Source organism: Sorex araneus, chromosome 5 (assembly GCF_027595985.1).
Source record: "Sorex araneus isolate mSorAra2 chromosome 5, mSorAra2.pri, whole genome shotgun sequence".
Taxonomy (NCBI): Eukaryota; Metazoa; Chordata; class Mammalia; order Eulipotyphla; family Soricidae; genus Sorex; species Sorex araneus.
This window is the reverse complement of record NC_073306.1, coordinates 208748095-208767521: the sequence shown is the minus strand read 5'-3', so window position 1 is coordinate 208767521 and position 19427 is coordinate 208748095. Positions and strand designations below refer to the sequence as shown.

The following is a 19427-nucleotide window of genomic DNA, read 5'->3' as shown; positions in this document are numbered from 1 at the left end:
CACCGAGAGCACTTTAGAGGGGGTCCGCCCTCAGGGAGGGCCGTGCCAGGGAACTCACCTTCAGGATTTCTTCGACACAGTGCGCTTCATTGGAGTAGGTCAGCTGCAAGGGAGAGAGGCAGGGTTAGCTCACGGGCGGGCAGGGACGGCAGAGGGGCACCTCCAAGGCGGGACCACCCCGGGCCCCACCTTTCCTGCCGCTGCACGAGACCGCACGGGCAAGAGGCGGGCCAGCTGCGGACTCTGTCGGGAACCCGGAACACCAGCGAGCCAGGGGCAGGCGGGCGGGCGAGAGCGGGAACAGGTAAGCTCTCCCGTATCTCTGAACCCATCGGCTACGGACCCTGCGGTCCCGCGCGCGACACGTGCGGACGTGCTCACAAGCACACACACACACACACACACACACACACACACCACGCCTCCCCCGGGGGGCCTGGGGGCAGCTGAGAATTATCTCTTCCCGCCCGCTCCGCCACGACCACAGGGCCTGAGGAATGTGCCGGGCAAGCTCACCGCGCCGGGAGTCCCGGGTCTCACCCTGCTAGGTCTGGTCACAAGGAACACAGCCCAGAGTCTTGGCGGCGTCCTCTCAAAGCCGCGCACGCACACACACACAACACAGTCACTCACACATACACACACAATCACACACACAACACAATCGCACACACACACACACTCACACATACACAACACAATCACATATTCACACACAACACAATCGCACACTCACACACACACACTCACACAATCACACACACACAAAACAATCACTCACACATACTCACACACAACACAATCACTCACACATATTCATACACACTCACACACAACACAATCATTCACACATATTCACACACACAACACAATCGCACACTCACACACACACAACACAATCGCACACTCACACACAATTACACACACTCACACATACACAACAAATCACATATTCACACACAATCACACACTCACACACATAATCGCTCACACATATTCATACACACAACACAATCACACATTCACACACAACACACTCGCACACACACACACACACACACTGCTCTGGGTGGAACTGAAAGGATTCGGCAGAGGCAACACCGGGGCCTGGGGGAGGGGCCGGGCTGTGGGGCATCAGCCGCAGGGGCGGGGGGGGGGGGGGGGAGAGGAGAGCTGGTGTCCGGTAGAGAACTGGGAGCAGGGAGGCAGGACCCGGCCCAGGGCCTCTGACATGCCCTGACGTGCCCTCGAGCCCGAGTCCCACCCCGGCCCGGGATCATGTTCCTAGTGTGTGACAGGCACAGCTCATGGCTGTGACTCGGGGAGCAGAGTCCGATCCGTACACTGAACCCAGGAACCAAGCCTGGCCGGGGTCAGAGCAGCCGGACCTACCCGCCCGCCTCTGGGCCTCGGAACCCACATGGAGAGCCAGGGAAACCCAGAGCGACCGTTCGGGACCGAGCCCTGGAGACCCCCCTCCGCAGGGCCCCCGCTCCCGCCGTGCCCCCCAGGGACGGACCCCGAGGTCAGAGCGCGGGGCAGACCGCCCTGCCCAGACTCCTCTCCCTGCAAGGCTGCCGGAGCGAGGCCGGGACCCGACGGAACAGCAAGCACAGAGACTCGGGAGCAGGTGAGGGCGCGGACGGCAGGAGACCGGCCCGCCACGCCTGCAGGGCCACAGGGGACGTTCCCACCTTCACAACCCAGCGGCCAGCGCCGAGTCACCGTGTCTGGCCATCACAGAGCCCCCGAGCTTCTAGTTTACACACGGGCAGAATCCCGTGACTGGCCCTACCCATCTCCATCTCGCTCAGACGCGGGGGAGGGGCCGGGGCCGACCCCGGGGCACTGACTCCAGACAGACCGAGAGTCTGACGCCCAGCGCAAGGCCCCAGCACCAGCCGCGGCCCCTGGGGATGGATACGCCCCCGGGGCAGGCCCGCACCCCACCAGGAGGCGCGTGGAGGAGGCGGCCCGCCAGGAGCGGGCACCTGAGGGGATGGTGGGAGATGCTGGGGGCCGCAGACCAAAGGGAGATTCCACGGACAGGAAAACACGGGGGAGACCGAGGCACGGCCTGGGGCGCTCACAGCAGGACCTTCAGCCCGGACACGGCCGCAGCGGCTGAGTCGGCAGGGCCAGAGGCCTCCCACCCGGTCCTCCCAGCCCACCCCAGGGCCCCACTCAGCACGGCCCCGGCAGGCAGGACTCCAGGGGCCACAGCAAACCAGAGCAGGGCACGGCCGGGCCACACGCCAGGGGAGGCCGCTGCACGCCTGGCTCTCCACCACCAACGGTCAGAGACGCACTGCCCGCAGGAAGGGCGAGTCCATCCATCACGGAAAACGGCAGTACCCCCACCTGCATCTGCACGCACACATGCACACACACGTGCACATACTCGCACACATGCACACAGGCTTGCACATACACACATGCATGCACATACTCATATACACACGTGCACACATGCATACACACATACCCGCACACACGTGCACACACATGTATACCCACACACATGTGCACATATGCACACATGCATATACTCACACACATACTCACACACACATGCACATGCACCACACACGTGCACACACGCCCAGGCACTGCAGCCAACTCCCTGCTGCCTCTTACACAGCAGCAGGGCTGTGGGCGGGGCGGGGTGGGGCGGGGCAGGAAACGAGCCCTCACAAGCAGCTCTCTGCTGACACGCAGTCAAAGCAAACGGTCTCACTCGCGCCCCATGGTGACAACAGCAGAAGCACCTGCCGTGTAGGCGGGGGCCTCGGATGCTGACCCCCAGGGACACGGGCAGGTCCCAGTGCCACAGGGGCCCTGCAAGCATGTGTGCCCACCACAGCAGTCCCCAGAGGCAGCCGGCAGGAGAGATGAAGGGCTGGGACCCCAGCGTGGGTACAGACACACAGCTAAGGGCTGGGACCCCAGCGTGGGTACAGACACACAGCTAAGGGCTGGGACCCCAGCGTGGGTACAGACACACAGCTAAGGGCTGGGACCCCAGCGTGGGTACAGACACACAGCTAAGGGCTGGGACCCCAGCGTGGGTACAGACACACAGCTAAGGGCTGGGACCCCAGTGTGGGGGTGAAGACTTCTGCTAACAGTTATTTATTTATTTGCATCACACCCGGAGATGCACAGGGCTTACTCCTGGCTCTGCACTCAGGAATTACTCCCGGCGGTGCTCAGGGGTGCTGGGAACTGAACCCGGGTTGGTCACATGCAAGGCAAACGCCCTCCCCGCTGCGCTATCGCTCCAGCCCCCTCGGCTGAAGTTTCGAGAGCTTTGTGAAGGTGAAGGGCTGGAGCGGCAGTACAGAGAGAGGGTAAGGTGCTTGCCTTGCTCGCAGCTGACCCGAGTTCGATCCCAGCATTCCCCGAGCACCACCCGCAGAAATTCCTGAGCACGGGGGGGGGGGGGGGGGGGGGAAGGGGGGAAGCCCTGAGCATTGCTGGGTGTGGCCCCCAAACAAACCAAAACAAAAAACGAAGGTGAAAAGATTCGATGTGTAGCAAAGGAACACAAATTCTCTGGTAGTTTCTTTCCCTTTGAGTTTCCTTCCAGAACTGACTCATTCCACCACGGCAGACCGCGGCCGACTGGTTTCCAGAGATTGTGAAATGGTTGCCACACGGGCTCAGCCCACTGAAGCCTGTTTTCAACACCCAACTGGCCGACGGGAGGGAAGGAAGGCTCGCGTAAGGGGCCTGGGGCTAGCTGCAGGCGGCTCCCGGCGTTCCGCAAACAAAACAAACGCTGCCAGGAAAGAGACTGATAAGGACAAGCTTATTCACGGCCACCAGGAAGCTCCGGGACACTGGCAGTGAGTGTCCAAGGACGGCCGGCCACAGCACCGCAGGGCGCGAGTGGGAGGGAAGGGGTGGCCGCCCCCCTCTGTCTGTGCCCCTCCCACACTGGGTCCCTGCCGAGCGCTTCCCAGATTCTGGCCACTGTGGACAGCGCTGCAGTGGACACAGGAGTGAGTGCAGGTGGCTTTTCGGAATAGTCTTTCTGCCCGTGGACTAGATGCCCAAAGGCGGAACTGCTGGGACACTCGGAAGCCAAACTCCCAGTTGTTATTTTTGGGCCCCACCCGGCGGTGCTTGGGGCTTTACCTGGCTCTGTGCTCCGGGATCCCTCCTGACGGGTGCCAGGACCATACATGGTGCCGGGGATCGGACTCAGGTTGGCCACATGCAAGGCAAGTGCCCGACCGGCTGCGCTACTGCCCTGACCCCTTACTTCCTGGCTATGTGTGTGTTTGTTTACACCCTCATGCCACTCACTAGATGGGCTCATCTTACCCCACCTTTCCACCTGCAGGTGAAAATTCACCAGTGGGTAAAATGTCCTTCCAGAAGCCAATGGCAGTACGTTACTCTGACTTTCGTCAGCCAGAATGGGGTTAGAGATCAAAACAAACCGACGGCAACAAAACTGTACAAAAACAAGACAAAACCCTCACCCGAACTGAAACTTATGAAACTTTGCCGGAAGAAGTATTTTGAATGAAACAGCAACTCACAGCTCAATCTGAATAATCACACCAGTGGAGCAAGTTCCTCGCTGGTGTCGAAAAAGTAATTTTCTAAGCATAAAACAATTTAGAACTCCTAATTTGCATGAGCTAAGCTACTAAAAATATTGTGAAAAAAAGGTTTGATGTTATTATTAAACAAAGTCACCTTCTAACTAAGAAATCTCGACTCTGGCTCCTAATCTCTACTTTAAATGAACAGAAATCCAAGCGTGAGCAGCCGTTCTCCACATAATTAATTGCAAGCACTTAACTGCTATAAACATCCACGGGGATACGGGGAGGATAAAGCTCTGAGCCTTTGCTGGGCTTCTCGAGATTAGATAAAGGCAAGAACTCCTGATATGCTCCTCCAACACTTCTAAAGTCCTTTTTACAAAACAAACAAGCACACTCCTTATTGCTGATGCCTCACGTACAGTCTGTGTGTGATCACAGGCCACCAGCGCCTGGGTGTGGAAGTGAAGGGGGGGGCGTGGTCTCGGCAGGAGCTCAGCTGGAGGGGAGCTGCCACGCTGTTACCCGAAGGTAATCACGGGGCAGAACCAGAACATGCCGAGAGACTGGGACCCAGGGGCCAGGGCGAGAGCGCAGTGGGGAGGGCGTTTGCCTTGCATGCAGCCAACCCGGGTTCGATTCCCAGCATCCCATATGGTCCCCTGAGCACCGCCAGGAGTGATTACTGAGTGCAGAGCCAGGAGTAACCCCTGTGCATCACCAGGTGTGACCCAAAAAAAGAAAAAAAAAAAAAGACGGGGACCCAAACAAGCAGAGTGCCACTGCTCACCTGACAGTGCTCCCCCCAGCACCCTCGCTCTTGACTGTGACACCCTGCCATCAATCCCTGAGGGGCTGAGACGCCCACTGTGGGGCAGCAGCCAGGAATGATTTGGGGAGCCTGGGTAAAAGGGGAAGGGGGAGGGGGCCCCAAAGGCCAGCTCCAGACGCGGGGTCACTCCCAGCAGGACACAGGCGCGGGGGCTCCCACAGTCCGAAGGCCCCAGCTCCCACCCCCATCACTCTGCCTGCTGAAACCTTGAGGTCTCCTCCCGCGGGGCAGGAATTTAGTCTGACTTTGGGGTTCCCGTGACTCTGCAGGCCGGAAGAGCCCCCAGGCGGCGAGGGTGCAGACAGGCCCCTGGCGAGGGCTCTGGCGGTCCTCGGGCTAAAGCACCTTGGCAAGGCCCGTGCCAGCCCCCGCGGGGCTCACAGCCGCCCCCAGCTGCGGCACGCTGGGCTCGCTGAGTCTGGGAAGGGCCTGTCAAACGGAATTCTGTCTCAGCTGGACTTTTTTTTTTGCCGAGCTGGGCATAAGCGAAGAAACAAAAACCCTCTAAAGCAGTTCCTTGATAAAGTTAAAAGAGACTGAAGTCATGTGAATAAAGTAAGACATTTAATCCACACTTTGTCTGAAAGAATGGCGAGATTTGACCGCACAGGCCCCTCTGGGCTAGAGGTGTGTGTGTGTGTGTGTGTGTGTGTGTGGTGTGTGTGTGTGTGTGTGTGTGTGTGTGTGATTTGTCTGGGCTAGAGGTGTGTGTGTGTGTGTGTGTGTGTGTGTGTGTGTGTGTGTGTGCGAGACCACAAAGGCCCCTCCGGGCTAGAGGGGGTGTGTGTGTGATTTGACCGCACAGGCCCCTCTGGGCTAGAGGGTGTGTGTGTGTGTGTGAGATTTGCCCGGTGTGTGTGTGTGTGTGTGTGTGTGTGTGTCTGTGTGTGAGATTTGCCCGTGTGTGTGTGTCTGTGTGAGATTTGACCACACAGGCCCCTCCGGGCTAGAGAGAGGGTGTGTGTATGTGTGTGTGTGTGTGTGTGTGCCTGTGAGATTTGCCTGTGTGTGTGTGTCTGTGTGAGATTTGACCACACAGGTCCCTCCGGCTAGAGAGAGGGTGTGTGTGTGTGTGTGTGTGTGTGCGTGTGTGAGATTTGACCGCACAGGCCCCTCCGGGCTAGAGAGAGGGTGTGTGTGTGTGTGTGTGTGTGTGTGTGTGTGTGTGTGTGTGTGTGTGTGTGTGTGAGATTTGACCGCACGGGCCCCTCCGGGCTAGAGGGTGTGTGTGTGTGTAAGGGGGGTGTTTGTCTCCTGGCATTAAAAAAAAAAAAACCAGGAAGGTGGGGCAGGGAGAGAACTAGCAAGGCGAGGCGGCAGCCTCCGAGGACAGGATCCGGGCTCCACCCGCCCCGGGAATACCAGCCGGCTAATAAACACGGGCCCCTGGAGAAGCCCTGCCCTCCCGGCTGGGGGCAAGCCAGGCCTGGCAATCGTGGGGCTCTATCTCCCCGGTAACCAACGCCCGCACTGCCAGGCTCCCGGGAAAGCGCCAAGGGTCACTCGAGGAAGGTACATCCATGGGCCGGGATTCCGTTTACGGCCGTAATCTCCCCGCGTCTACGGCCCGAGACACGCGTGCACAGCGTGGCTCTCACTGAGGGGAGGCAGCTCAGCGGCTGCTGAGGCGCAGGGTGACGTCATGACCATTCCCTCCTTTTCCTGGATTTTATCTTTGTCGACAAGTCGGGCCCGCAAGTGTCGACAAATTCCATCCGACTTCCAGCAAAACACATCTCGCTTCTAAACGGATCTAGCGAACCGCCAACAGGGAAAATGTTTATTAACAAAAGTTGCGGCCAACAACCACCCCAAACAAGCATCGATGGTTGCCCTTTTCTGAAGACGGAGGCAGGGAGAGGACGCAGGGACAAGCTGGATAAGAAACAAAATGTTTATTACTGATCTTGAATTTATTTGAGGCAGGTACTTCTTTGTGCCAAGGAGAACACGGTCCTTGCCTCCAGAATACGCCCCACACGGCCTGCCGAGAGCCTGCCGAGGCCCCCTGGCCGCGGTCAAGCAGAGACGCCTCCACCTGACGGCTGTCCCTTCACGTGGACACACGCGGTCAAGTGGCCTGTGTTCTCTGGGCTTTAACCAGAGCGCTGGCCCCCAGGGCCCACTGCCGGGCACGCTCCAAGGCCGTGGGACTCAACTGCAGCGGCCCGCCTGCCTTTACTGTACTTCCTGCTCCCTCCCTAAGTGCTCTTGGATCTAGGGGCCAAAGAGAGCAAGAACGGGAATCGCTCAGGTAACAGGCCAGCACCCTTGGAAACTCCTTCCGAGAACTGGCAGGCGAGGGAGTGGCAGCCCCGAGTCCCGCCAGGGGACCCGGCGTTAGAGAGAGGACAGGGCAAGATCCACCACCCCCCGTGTCCCTGCCCCAGGGATGCAGCATTAGGAAAAGACACGGGAAGATCCGCCACCCCCAGTGTTCCCACCCCAGGGACGCAGCGTTAGGAGAGGACACGGGAAGATCCACCATCCAGAGTCACTGACTGCGGGTCCCGAGAGACTCCCCGTCCCCAGAGGCCGCCCAAAGGGAGCCGTGGAAAAGGGCCGCCCGCCGGGTGTCTGTCACCTGTCAGCAGGTGCAGGAGGGCCGGGGAGGGGCGGGCTTCGCCACACAGGAGACAGGAGGGCAGAGAGGAGCAGGGGGAGGAGGACCAGAGGGGCCCTGCATGGGGGGTGCCCTTCCCCCAGCCTCCCCGTCTCGGCCTGGGGCGACCCCTGAGCCTCCCGGGGGCGAGCTGTGCCTGGGGCACTTACCTCTGGGAGCGTCCTGCCGCCGACCCTCCCGCACACCTGGCAGAAAGGCCCCCTCGCCGGCCGGCCCCGGCACGCAGCTCCCCATCATCTCTCCGAGGGCTGGCCCGGTACCCGCCAGGGCTCCCTGGGCGCCCCCGCCCGGTTGCTTAGCAATCCCGCCCTCCCCTGCTCGGCTCAGACCGGCCACATCTGGCTGTGCAGAGCGCCGGGACCGAGCTCTCACTGTACCCGCCAGGGGACCCTCTTAGAGCGCCCCCCCCCCGACCCAGTCCTTGGCTTTTGGGGGGGGGTAGGAAGGAAACTAGACGGGCAGGGCAGGCTGACTGGAGGCACACACGGCCCTGAAGACCCCTGCAGACCCCAGCGCAGCTGGCCGCCTTCTCTCGGGCTAATTCCGCGCCCAGGTCCGGGGGCTGACGGTATCCGGGGCAAGCTACGGATCTTCAGACTCTCCAGAGAAATGATGAGAAGTATGTAAGATAGGACACAAAGGCCGACGTCCTCAGACCTTCAGGGGCGAAGATTCCAGGCACACATGGGCCCGGAGTGACAGCATGGGGGAGGGGCTTGCCCTGCCAGAGCCCTGAGCACTGGTGGGTGGGTGGGCCTCACCGCCCCCCACCTCCCTAAGATTAGAGAGATGTAAACACACAAAAACAACGTGCACAGTGGCAAAGAAGCTGAAAAGCCGAGGGATGGGGGGAGTTTTCCCTGAGTAATTCCGACATTAATTCCAGAGCCAACGCTCTGCGGGGCAAACCGTGATCATCCCCCGCCACAGTCATCTCGGTATTTTACTGAAATTACCCAACACCAGGGATTTCATAATACTGTCATTTTGTACATAAAAGACAAAAAAAACCTAACACACACCCCCCAGCCCCAGAGCAGACCCTTTGATGGGTAGTAGCTATGTTATAATTCACTTTTCGAGCCCGGCGCATTGAGTCAACTAAAGCTCAGCGTAATAAAAAGCACCAGATGTCTGCCAGGAACTAACCCGTGCGCTGCACGTTCAAACGTGGCGTGCGGAGGGTTCTGCTCCTTTGAACAAAGCGGGTCACAACCCTTTTTTTTTTTCCTTGGAGTGTGGAGGGGGCAAGCCTACGGGAAACACAAGCTCCAGGGGCAGCGGCTGGGCCTGTGCTCGGGGGTCCTGGAGCTCGAGGGGGTGCAGAGCAGACTGAGCCTGTAGCCCCCATCTCTGCTCTATTCCATCACGGGGCGCCAGGCGTGCCCTGCGGGGGGGAGGGGAGCGTTCTACCGCGACGCATGGGAGAGGCAGCAAGTGTGAGGGTCCCTGGAACGCAGGTGCAGGTCATGCTCAGGACCCTGGCGCTGGGGGGCTGCGCCCCTCCCGGCATAAGCACGGCCGGGCCCGGACTCCCGAGGAAATGAGCATTTTCACTATATTTTCACAGCAACACAGAGACAGAATAATCAGAAGTCAACTCCGAGGGCCAGAGCCATAGCACAGCGGGTAGGGCGTTTGCCTTGCACGCGGCCAACCCAGGTTCAATCCCCAGCATCCCATATGGTCCCCTGAGCACAGCCAGGAGTAATTCTTGAGTGCAGAGCCAGGAGGAACCCCTGAGCATCGCTGGGTGTGACCCAAAAAGAAAAAAAAGAAAAAGAAGTCAACTCCAGGCGTCCATATCAAACCTGCCGCTCCTGAGAACTGGCCACTGGACCGGCCGTGTGGGAAGCGAGGCCACTCTGGGGCCACTTCCTCTGCGCGTCCCTCTCTCCACAGGGAGTACAGCCCCAGGGACAGGTCCCAGGGCCCCAGAAAGGGCCCGAATCCTGGGGACATGTGGCTAGGTGGCCGGACGCGGCCAGCGGCAAGGCCGGTGTGCTCAGTCACTCGACAGCAGCCATGGTGGGTCCCCACAAATGGGGGACGAGGCTCCTCTAAGGGGCCAGTGTCTGCCCCCAGCTGGCAGCGATGGCACTGGCACCCAGAGAGTGACAGGAGCGAGCGGCGAGGGGCGTCTGCACGCGACCGCCCGGCCTCCTGGGGGTCAGTGGGCTGATGGGAAAACCCACCCGCTCCGCCAGCCGGGCATGTTAGAGTCCACCATCCTAAGTCACTAAGACACCAACTACCAACTCCCCAGGGGGCCGGCGGAGTTACTGTCCCTACCTACACCCGCTGGCTCGGTCCCCGTGAGTGACACAGTCCACGGCTAATGATCCAATAATCAGCCGTTCCGGGATCAATAGTCACGTCACTATGTGCACGAGCTATGAAAAGAAGGTCTCTCGTCTCTCAGACCTAGACCACGGGAACCTCTGGTATCTCCGTAATGCCACGAGGCGACTGTCAGCAGAGATGGGAGAAACACCGTTATTCCCCAGGGACACACGAAACCGTCGGACTCACCCCCAGGGCCAACGCTCACAAGCACAGCAAAAACCAGGCGGTCGGACCCTGAGCCGGGCAGTTGCGTGAGGGACGAGGCTGCTTCCAGCCCCATGCAAATGCCCAGCGTGACCTGGGGACCCCCCAGCCTGCAGACCGGTGGGCCGGACCCTTTCTGGCGAGACGGATGGAGCCTGATGTCACGCTGGCTCACGACTCGGGAGCCGGGCCAGAGGAGAGCACCAGCGGCGAGCACAGGGCAGAGTCGGCCCCGCCCCGCCCCTGCACCCACGGGTGAGGCACAAAGGGCACGGGCCTTCAGCCTGCAGGCCTCAACCTGGAGAAAGGGTTGCAGAGGGGAGGGGAGGGGAGGGGAGGAGAGAGGGCAGGGCAAAGAGGAGGGGGAAGGGGACTGGAGCGATAGCACAGCGGGGAGGGCATTTGCCTTGCACGCGGCCAACCCGGGTTCTAATCCCAGCATCCCATATGGCCCCTGAGCACTACCAGGGGTGATTCCTGAGTGCAGAGCCAGGAGTAACCTCTGAGCATCGCCAGGTGTGACCCAAAAAGCAAAAATAAAAAAAAGAGGAGGGGGAGGGGAAGTCAGCAAAGCAGCAGGGGACAGGGAGGCAGGTGAGGCCCCACCAGGGAAGCCCCCAGAAACCCGATTCCCACCAACAGGTGCAGAGAAGCTGCAGGTGCCTCAAGGAGGAGTGAGAAGGCGGTGGGTGCTAGAGCTGCCCGCGGCCAACCCGGGATTGATCCCCGGCATCCCACAGGCTCCCCGTTGCTGGCCAGGAGTGATTCCTGAGAACAGAGCCAGGAGGAGCCCTGAGCACCACCGGGTGTGGCCAAAAAAAAAAAAAAGAGAGAGGGGGGAGGGGAGAGCAAAAATCAGACCTCTCCCCCAACCCCCCCCCCCCCCCCGGGGACTCATTCTTGCTCGTGAATGACTTTCTGACTTTCTTGAGGAGCCGTGTGGCAGGCTGGGAAGAAGGGAGGGGTTGGGGGGGGACAGCCTAGGGGTCCCCAGAAGTTGGGTCAGCTCAAGGACTGTAATAAAGATCTGACCTGCGGGGCCAGGGCACACGGTGCTGCGGGTCCGGCTCTTGCCTTCTGGGCACAAAACCAAGTGCCTTGGGCTGACCTGGGTTCGATCCACAAAACCGCACTTGGTCCCCCCAGTCCCAGCCAGGGTGATCCCTGAGTGCAGCCAGCAACGGCCCGAAGACCAAAGATGAAAATACCGGCGATAATAGTGGCCAGCGGCCCAGGAGGGGTGGGGAGGACAGAGAGCATGGAGGGGCCTAGGGCGGCTGAGGCCAACAGCCACAGCGTGGGGGGCTGGGGAGACCCCTTCTGTCAGGGGCGTGGGGCCCGCGGGCTGCGGGCGGGGTGGAGGGTTCGGGGATGGGGGGCTCAGGGAGGGCGGGCGAGGGGGTGAAGAGCTTCTTGGGGAAGGGACCAAGTGACGAGGAACGGGTGCGAGAGAAACGCGTGAGCTGGGAAAGGCCCGGTGGGGGCTCCCGGGGCGGAGAGCGATGCCCACCCAGGGCCAGTGTTGTGCGAGAGCGAGGAGGAGCACCCTAGGAGGAGCCCCTCAGCAGAGGCTGAAAGGGCAGGATGGGGGGGGCAGAGGGACAGGGACCCTCAATCCTGGCGGCCTCTTCACAGGCGGGAGCAACGTCACGGGCCCGGCCTGTGCCACACAGCCCCCCCCACGCCAAGGGGAGTGCTCCCACGCCGGACCTGCCTGCACGCGTGTAGGCCCCCCCGGGAGGGAGGGCTCCGGGGCCAACACTCGGAACACCAGTGGCAAGGGTGACGGGGCCCAGCCCACCGACGCCTCTCCCAGTCCAAACCACGGGGCTTGTCGGAGACCCGGCAACAAGGCCCTGGAAGGGGCGACTCAGGCCGAGCCCCGAGTCAGTCACAGCCACCGTGACGGGACACGAGGACGCCAGTGCTGTGGGATGAAGGGAGAGGAGGGACGTGCGTGAGGCCGGGCCACCTCCCTCCCCCTCACCTGCTGCAGGGAGCAAGGGCAGCTCTGACGTGCCACACAGCCTCTAAGACTGCTCGGAGACCCCCTAAGCGGATGCTCTCCTGCCAGGTCCGGTGTCTGACCCCCGCACGCCCCTGGGCCCCCCCCCCCGGGGAAAAGAAATGGGAGAGAAGCCGCCACTTAAACATCGAAACACAGACCCAACGGAGCGGAAAACGTGAGATCTAGGCGGCAGCCACTGAAACTCTGGGACGTGGCAGTCAGGCTGAGGGGCGGGGGGACGCCAATCTGGGCGGGGGGAACCTGGGGACACTGGCAGAGGGAAGCTGACACTGACTGATGGAGGGGCTGGAGTTGAATTCCTGTCTGCCTAAATGCAGCTGTCAGTAGCCTCGTAAATCATGGCCCTTTGATAAAATCTTGTTTCGTTTTTAAAAATTAGGAACATCACAGCTTTATCACCGTGCTGGCGGAGAGACAGCCCCGGGCCACGTCTTCAGAACGTCCTGCCGACTCTTCCCGGGCACAGTGGTTCGGACTGAGCACCCCGGGGTCTTCACCCCCCTCCTTGCCTCCTTGTGCCCCCTCCCCCCCAAATCCCCGACACCCTCCGACTCGGAAACGGCCCAGCTCGGTAACTTTCAGACTGCCAAGCCTCCAGCTCTTGGATTTAGAGCTCCCGGAACGTGCAGCCGCATACGCGGCTCTGCAGCGCCTCCGGGTGTCCTAGGATGGGCCCGGCAGGATCACAGTGAATCCGACTGGAAAGTTCCACGGAAGACCCCAAAGCTCAGTGAGCCTAAACGAGAGCAGAGAAGCCTCAGCGAGCACCAAGGGGCACAGCAGACCCGCAGCCAGTGACCAGTAACGTCACCGTGAGATACAGCGGTGACGGCAGACGGCAGGGCAGGAGGACAGCACGGGGACAGGGCACTGGCCTTGCACGTGGCCAAGCCCACCTCGAATCCCTGACCAGAGCCAGGAACCAGCCCTGAGCACCTCCAGGTATGGCCCCGAGACCAATAAACCAGAACAAACAAACCCCAACGTTACCACCAATTGGCTACTATCCCCTAAGGTTTGACAATTCCATTTGCCTTTGTGTCGCAACAACGATATGAAATCTCTCTGTGTGTGTCTGGGGAGGGGGGAGAGTGCGGACACTGGCAGAGGGAAGGAGGATGGGGCTGGAACATTTAAGGCCCGAAACAATCTGTTATGAACAACTTGACAAATCACAGTGCTTTAATGTTTTTTTTTTTTTTAAAAAACCAATTCGGTGACTTTTTTTTTTTTTTTTTGGTTTTTGGATCACACCCGGTGATGCACAGATGCACAGGGGTCACTCCTGGCTCTGCACTCAGGAATCACCCCTGGCGGTGCTCCGGGGACCATCTGGGATGTTGGGAATCGAACTCGGGTCGGCCGTGTGCAAGGCAAACGCCCTCCCCGCTGTGCTATCACTCCAGCCCCTCGGTGACATCTTTCGGGCTCTACCGAGCTAGACCGGATTGCCCGGAGCTCCCGTTTCCAGCCCCCGAGCCCACCCGCAGCTGACAAGGCTGTGCTCCGTCTCTCCCCTCGCCCGAGCCCCTCCCGTCTGAGCCCGGCCCCGCCAGGGCCGTCTCCAGCCTTCACACGGGCCAGGCCGTCCCGGGGCCAGGCAGCCAGCGGCCTCCAGCTCAGGGCAGCTTCCGCTCAGGCTCTACCCTGCCGGGCGGAACCGGAACATCACTCAGACCCCCCCATCTCGAAGCCGAAGCACGTTCTCCGCCTACTCCACGCCCCAAACAAGCCATTCAAGAGGTCCTGCGTGCAGCGTCGCAGTTGAGGGCACGAGCTGTTTGGGCCTGGATCCGGCCGGGCATGTGAGGCTGGGCACGCTGGGACAGAAGAAGCTCACGCCGGGGTGGGCGCTGGGTTCAAGCCGGCAGCAAGGACAGGGGTAAGGGAGGGAGGCGTGTCAAGTCCCTGGGTGAGACGGTGCTAAGGGTGATGCGGGACCCCACGGGGAGGAGACAGTCCTTCCAGCACAGGGCCGGCAGCAGAGCAGGCACTGAGCGGGGTCACCTGTGAGTGTCCGAGTGCTAGCTGGCGGCAGGGGGCAGGGGCCGAGGAAAGAAAAGACTTGAGTCCTCGGAGGACAGAATTGCTCCTGACAGGAAAGAACTTAACATTTCATAAGAAAACCCAGGCAATCTGATAGTGGGAATAAGAATTTTTTTCCCCACAACTAAACATATTCTAAAACATTTTTTCTTTAAATGTTGGAAGTAACATAAGAAACTCTAATTACAGCATAAAGTCTGGAAAAAAAAAAGAAAAAAGTTCTAACATGCAATAGCAAATATTTTCTTTGGCATGGAGTCTCTCAAAATGTGAACTTCATAAAAAGAGAGAGAGAGAGAGAGAATCCACAAAGCTTGAGTTTATAAAAAGGGCAAGAAGCAATCTGAATATCAGAATGCTTTCCTTAACCCATGCAGTTTCAACTCACGGCTTCGAGACCCCGTCAATGTGAATTTTCAGGGAAGTATTCCCCTCCCCCTGGCCCCAGCCCTCAAACCTGAACACAAAACACCCACAGTGAATCTTGGGGCCGGAGCGAGAAATGGGACCTCTAATTACTTAAATACCAAGGTCCCTGGATTAAAACACGAAGGGATTAAGGAGATTAAAAGGGATTCAACAAATTACCACGGGGCCAGGAAAACCCAGCAGGACAACAGGCCGCACTTCCTGCAAGAACAGACTGTGGTTGGGGGGGGAGGGGACAGCACCTCGGGCAGCTGTGCCCACAGGAGGCCGTGAGCTGGACCCTCAAGGCCATCGCCGTGGGCCGGGCTCGGTGCTGCGACCCTGCTGCCCGTGACCCCAGCGCGGGCACAGAGCGAATCTCCCCCAAAGGACCCGAGGACAGACAGGCTGTGCCAGCCAGCACCCACCTGGGGACCCGCCAGGGACATACGTGAGACCAACATGGCAAGCACGGACCTGCACGACCCTCAGAACCAGAACGTGCGCCCGGCACAAAGGCCCCCATGAGCACAGCCCAGGGAGCCCGACCCCCTCCCCACTCCCCAGCCCCCAAGAAAGCAACAACAGAGGGGCGAGGGGAGACACTCGGGAGGGGAGAGCAAGTCAGTGCGTACGGACTCCGTGCCCGCCGCCAGCCTCGTGATTTCGACGATTACAAATGAAACGGCATCAGTGCAAAAAATAGCTGCTTAGAACATGCGAGGAAAATGTGCTCACGGGGCGAAGGGAACCTTGAGAAACTGTAACTTTCAGAAGTATCCTGGCAACCCCCGGGGAGGCCAGCGAGCTGTTATGATAACACAATCCAGGGCTCTCCTCAAAGGGATTCTGCTCTGGGACCTGCCCAGTGCCGACCACCCCCCCCCACGCCCCCGAGACCACGAGCCAGTCATCCTGGGGCCCCCCCGGAATAGCTGGCCTTCTGTCCCAAAAGATTATCAGCTGGCTCAGAATGAAAGACCGTTAATCTAGAGAAGAGACGCAAGGGCCGGGGGGAGCTAGCGAGAGCCCAGGAAGAACGTGCGGACGAGAGAGACGGGAAGGGCTGGCTGAATGTCTGCATCTTGGCAGAGGCAGGACCCGGAGGGGGGATCTGCTAACCCTCCACAAACATCGCCAGCATGAAAACAGCAAGGAGGGACCGGAATTTCTCATCCTGGTACCAAATGTACTTCTGGCGTTTTGCTCGGGAATAGAAAGCAAAACACACCAAGAAAACAACCCCAATTAACACCGCCCAGCACGGGCTGATGGGGCAGCCGTCGGCTTTCCTCTGGGGCTCCGCGAGCAAGTCTGTTCTTTGCACTGATTTCCAGCACTGCGGGAGCTTTTCAAGAACATTCTGTTTCTATTATTTAAGAACGTTTCCCTCAGAGCTTGAGGTGTGTCTTCAAGTTCAAAACGTTTGGCAGGACCGGGATAATGAAGGGTGGCAGGCTGGACTCGGCTCTCCGGGCCTGAAACCTAAGCCCTGCTTACTCATAATTCCCTGGTTTGTAAACACGGGCTCGGAGCGGGGGGAGGGGGGAGGAGAGGGGAGCAACGTAGGCCAAGGCCACAACTCCAGCTCGCGAGAAGTCTGTCTGAGACCTTTATCCTCAAGCTGCTGTTAGTCACTTTCCAGTGTTTGCTTCTTCTTTTCTGAAATGTCCATATTTGGCCTTTCTGGTTCTCCCACAGCCAGAGGCCGAGTCCCAGATGTCACCCTCATTATTTCCCAGTGGAATCACTCTGCTCCAGCAAACCTCAGAGGCCCGGAGATCTGACCACGCCGGAGCCAGCCCAAGGCTCCTGACTGCCACCTGCCGCGCCGGCCTTTCTGGGAGAAGGCACGACTTGATCTCCCTGCCCCGAGAGGCCCAAAGCCGGGGCAGCAGGAGAAGCCCCGGGCCTGGGTCTCGCCCCCACCCTGCACGGATGCTCAGCTGGATGCTGCCCACCCGGTCTGCCTGCTGCCTCCGAGAGGGGCGCACACACTCCCCCTCCCTCACCCCCCAACCTCAGGAGAGAGGCGGGAGCGGCAGAAGCCACTGGGGAGTTTTCAAGTTTTCATCTTTGCTGGTTCGCAGAGTCGGGGCTGGAACTTGGGCCCGACTATGTACCCTGGGCACCAGCTTCACCGGGCTCGGACACACTGCAGGCCGCAGGGCAAGCCCGGGACTGACCACGCGTGACCCATGCCCGGGCCTCCAGGACGCCGTGTGGGATGCAACAGTGACACGTGCTGGAAGCCTGGCGGTTCTGTTGTGGGGGTCCCCAGGGCCCACCCTAACCCCGAAGGTGAGGGTGAAGGAGAAGCCAAGGCCTCAGGGGACACCTCATGCCCGGGACTGGCCCATATAAACAACAACAATAGCAATAATCATAATGAAACCCAGCCCTGAGGAACAGCACAGCAGGAAGGGCACGTGCCCGGCAGGCTGCTGACCCGGGTTCGATTCTCAGCACCAACACTGTGTGGCCCCTCCAGCCCTGCCAGGGGTGATCCTGAGCAGAGCCAGGAAGAGGCCCCGAGCACTGTCAGATGTGGCCCCGAGCACTGTCGGATGTGGCCCCGAGCACTGTTGGATGTGGCCCCTGAGCACTGTCAGATGTGGCCCCGAGCACTGTCGGATGTGGCCCCAACCCACCAAGTAAGACCCAATAAAAACAGCTGCAGAGTTTGCACAGACGGGGCTGGGAGCAGGCCCACAAGAGAGCCGGGCTCGCACCCGCGCCCTGGGGAGGGGCCTTCCGGTGCTGCGCCCCGAGCCCGCGGCTCCTGCCCATCAAGCCTGCTCTTGGCTCCTCGGAGCGTCTCCTCACACCCTCACGGCGGACTGAGCCCAGCGGTTACGGGAGCGAAGGCAGCCCCCGGCCCGACGGAGACCAAGACCACCAGGGCCGTCACTCCCACCCGCCACTGCCACCTGCCACGAGCACCGGAGAGGCTCAGAACCTTCGAGCCAGAAGTGCTCGGCCGAGGCTAAGTCCCCAGCACCTCCTGTCCTCCCGCCCCACTGCCAGGAGGAACACGGTGTCTGGGGGCGGGGGGAGGGGGCGGGGGAGGGGGGTGGGGGGCAGGGCGGCACGTCCGGGGCCCTGCAGGAACTGTGTGGAGAAGGTTGCTTCACATTCGGGGAATTCCTCCCCAGGAGCCGTCAGAGAGGAGGGCTAAATATGGACGCGGGGACGTGTCTCCCGGCGGGCAGGCGTGTTACTCTCACGCGGGGGGCGTCCCCCTGGCAGCCTGGGGGAGAGCTTGGTGAGGGCCCCGCCAGGAGCCAAAGAGCAGCAGCAACGAATGAGCCCCGCGCCACGGGCTTCGGGGGTCCCAGACAGCAAGGGGTGGACAAGGGGTCAGGGGAGGGGAACATGCTCTGCACGGAGGAAGCGCAGGGTCACACCCCGGAGCACTGGCCCCGAGCACCACTCCCCCCTCCCCAAAGCCGACTACTTCTGTGTCCCTCGCATCACCCACACTGGGCCCCGGGGGGACGCTCTTTCCCTGCTTTGGGGGTTCCGCCATCTAAATCCGAAACCCAGGCGGGGGGCTCCAGGGTCTCCCCACCCGGCGGATTCCTCCACCACACACACACACACACACACACACATAAGCGCGCAGAGCTTGCAGCCTGGAGACACTGCAGGAATTAGCCCTGGTGGTGGTGGGGGGACACCAGGTGGGATGCTCAGGACCAAACCCAGGTCGGTCGTGTGAAAGGCAAGTGCCCTCCCCCCTGTATGTGCCTCGGGCCCCTACAGCGAACCAACCTCACAAACAGGTCTCTGCCTCTTGCAGCCTGACCCCTTGGTTTCACGTCACGTCTGTGTGGTGAGAACTAACAACGGCTTCCTTTGCCCTTTTTAAGAAGCCAGTGCTGGGGCCACAGAGAGAGACAAAGAGACAGAGAGACACAGAGAGACAGAGAAAGAGACAGAGAAAGAGACAGAGAGAGACAGAGAGAGACAGAGAAAGAGACACACAGAGAGACAGAAACAGAGAGAGACAGAGGCAGAGAGAGTTGGGCGTCTTTGTCTCGCACAGATCGATGCTGGGTACCAACCAGAGCCTCCCAGGAATGACCCCTGAGCACAGAGCCGGGAGCAAGCCCTGAGCACCAAGCAGAGTGGTTCCCAAACAAAAGGAGCACCAGCAGCCTGGTGGAGCAGAGATGGGGTGCCAGACAAATCACTGAACTGGTCCCCCAAAGAGGTCTCCAGTGGAGATAGGTCTCGGAAGGATGGGCTGGCTGGGGGCAAGGGGAGGGGAACTGAGCACAGAGCAGCCCAGCACGCAGCGCTCTGTGTGCCCAGCACCGACCCCTGAGAGGCAACAGGACGGAAGGTCGCACCCACGTGCATGTGCCGGGGGGCCAG

At 60.4% G+C, this 19427-nt stretch overlaps 1 protein-coding gene across 3 annotated transcripts in view; it reads right to left on the bottom strand.

Moving 5' to 3' along the window:
- The window catches only part of AFF1 (ALF transcription elongation factor 1), a 143052-nt gene that overhangs the window by 40420 nt on the left and 83205 nt on the right, over positions 1-19427 (bottom strand). For all 3 annotated transcript variants that reach the window (XM_055137931.1, XM_055137932.1, XM_055137934.1), the window contains one exon: positions 59-103. In XM_055137931.1, the coding sequence (XP_054993906.1) occupies positions 59-103 (45 nt within the window). The remainder of the gene's footprint in view (positions 1-58; positions 104-19427) is intronic.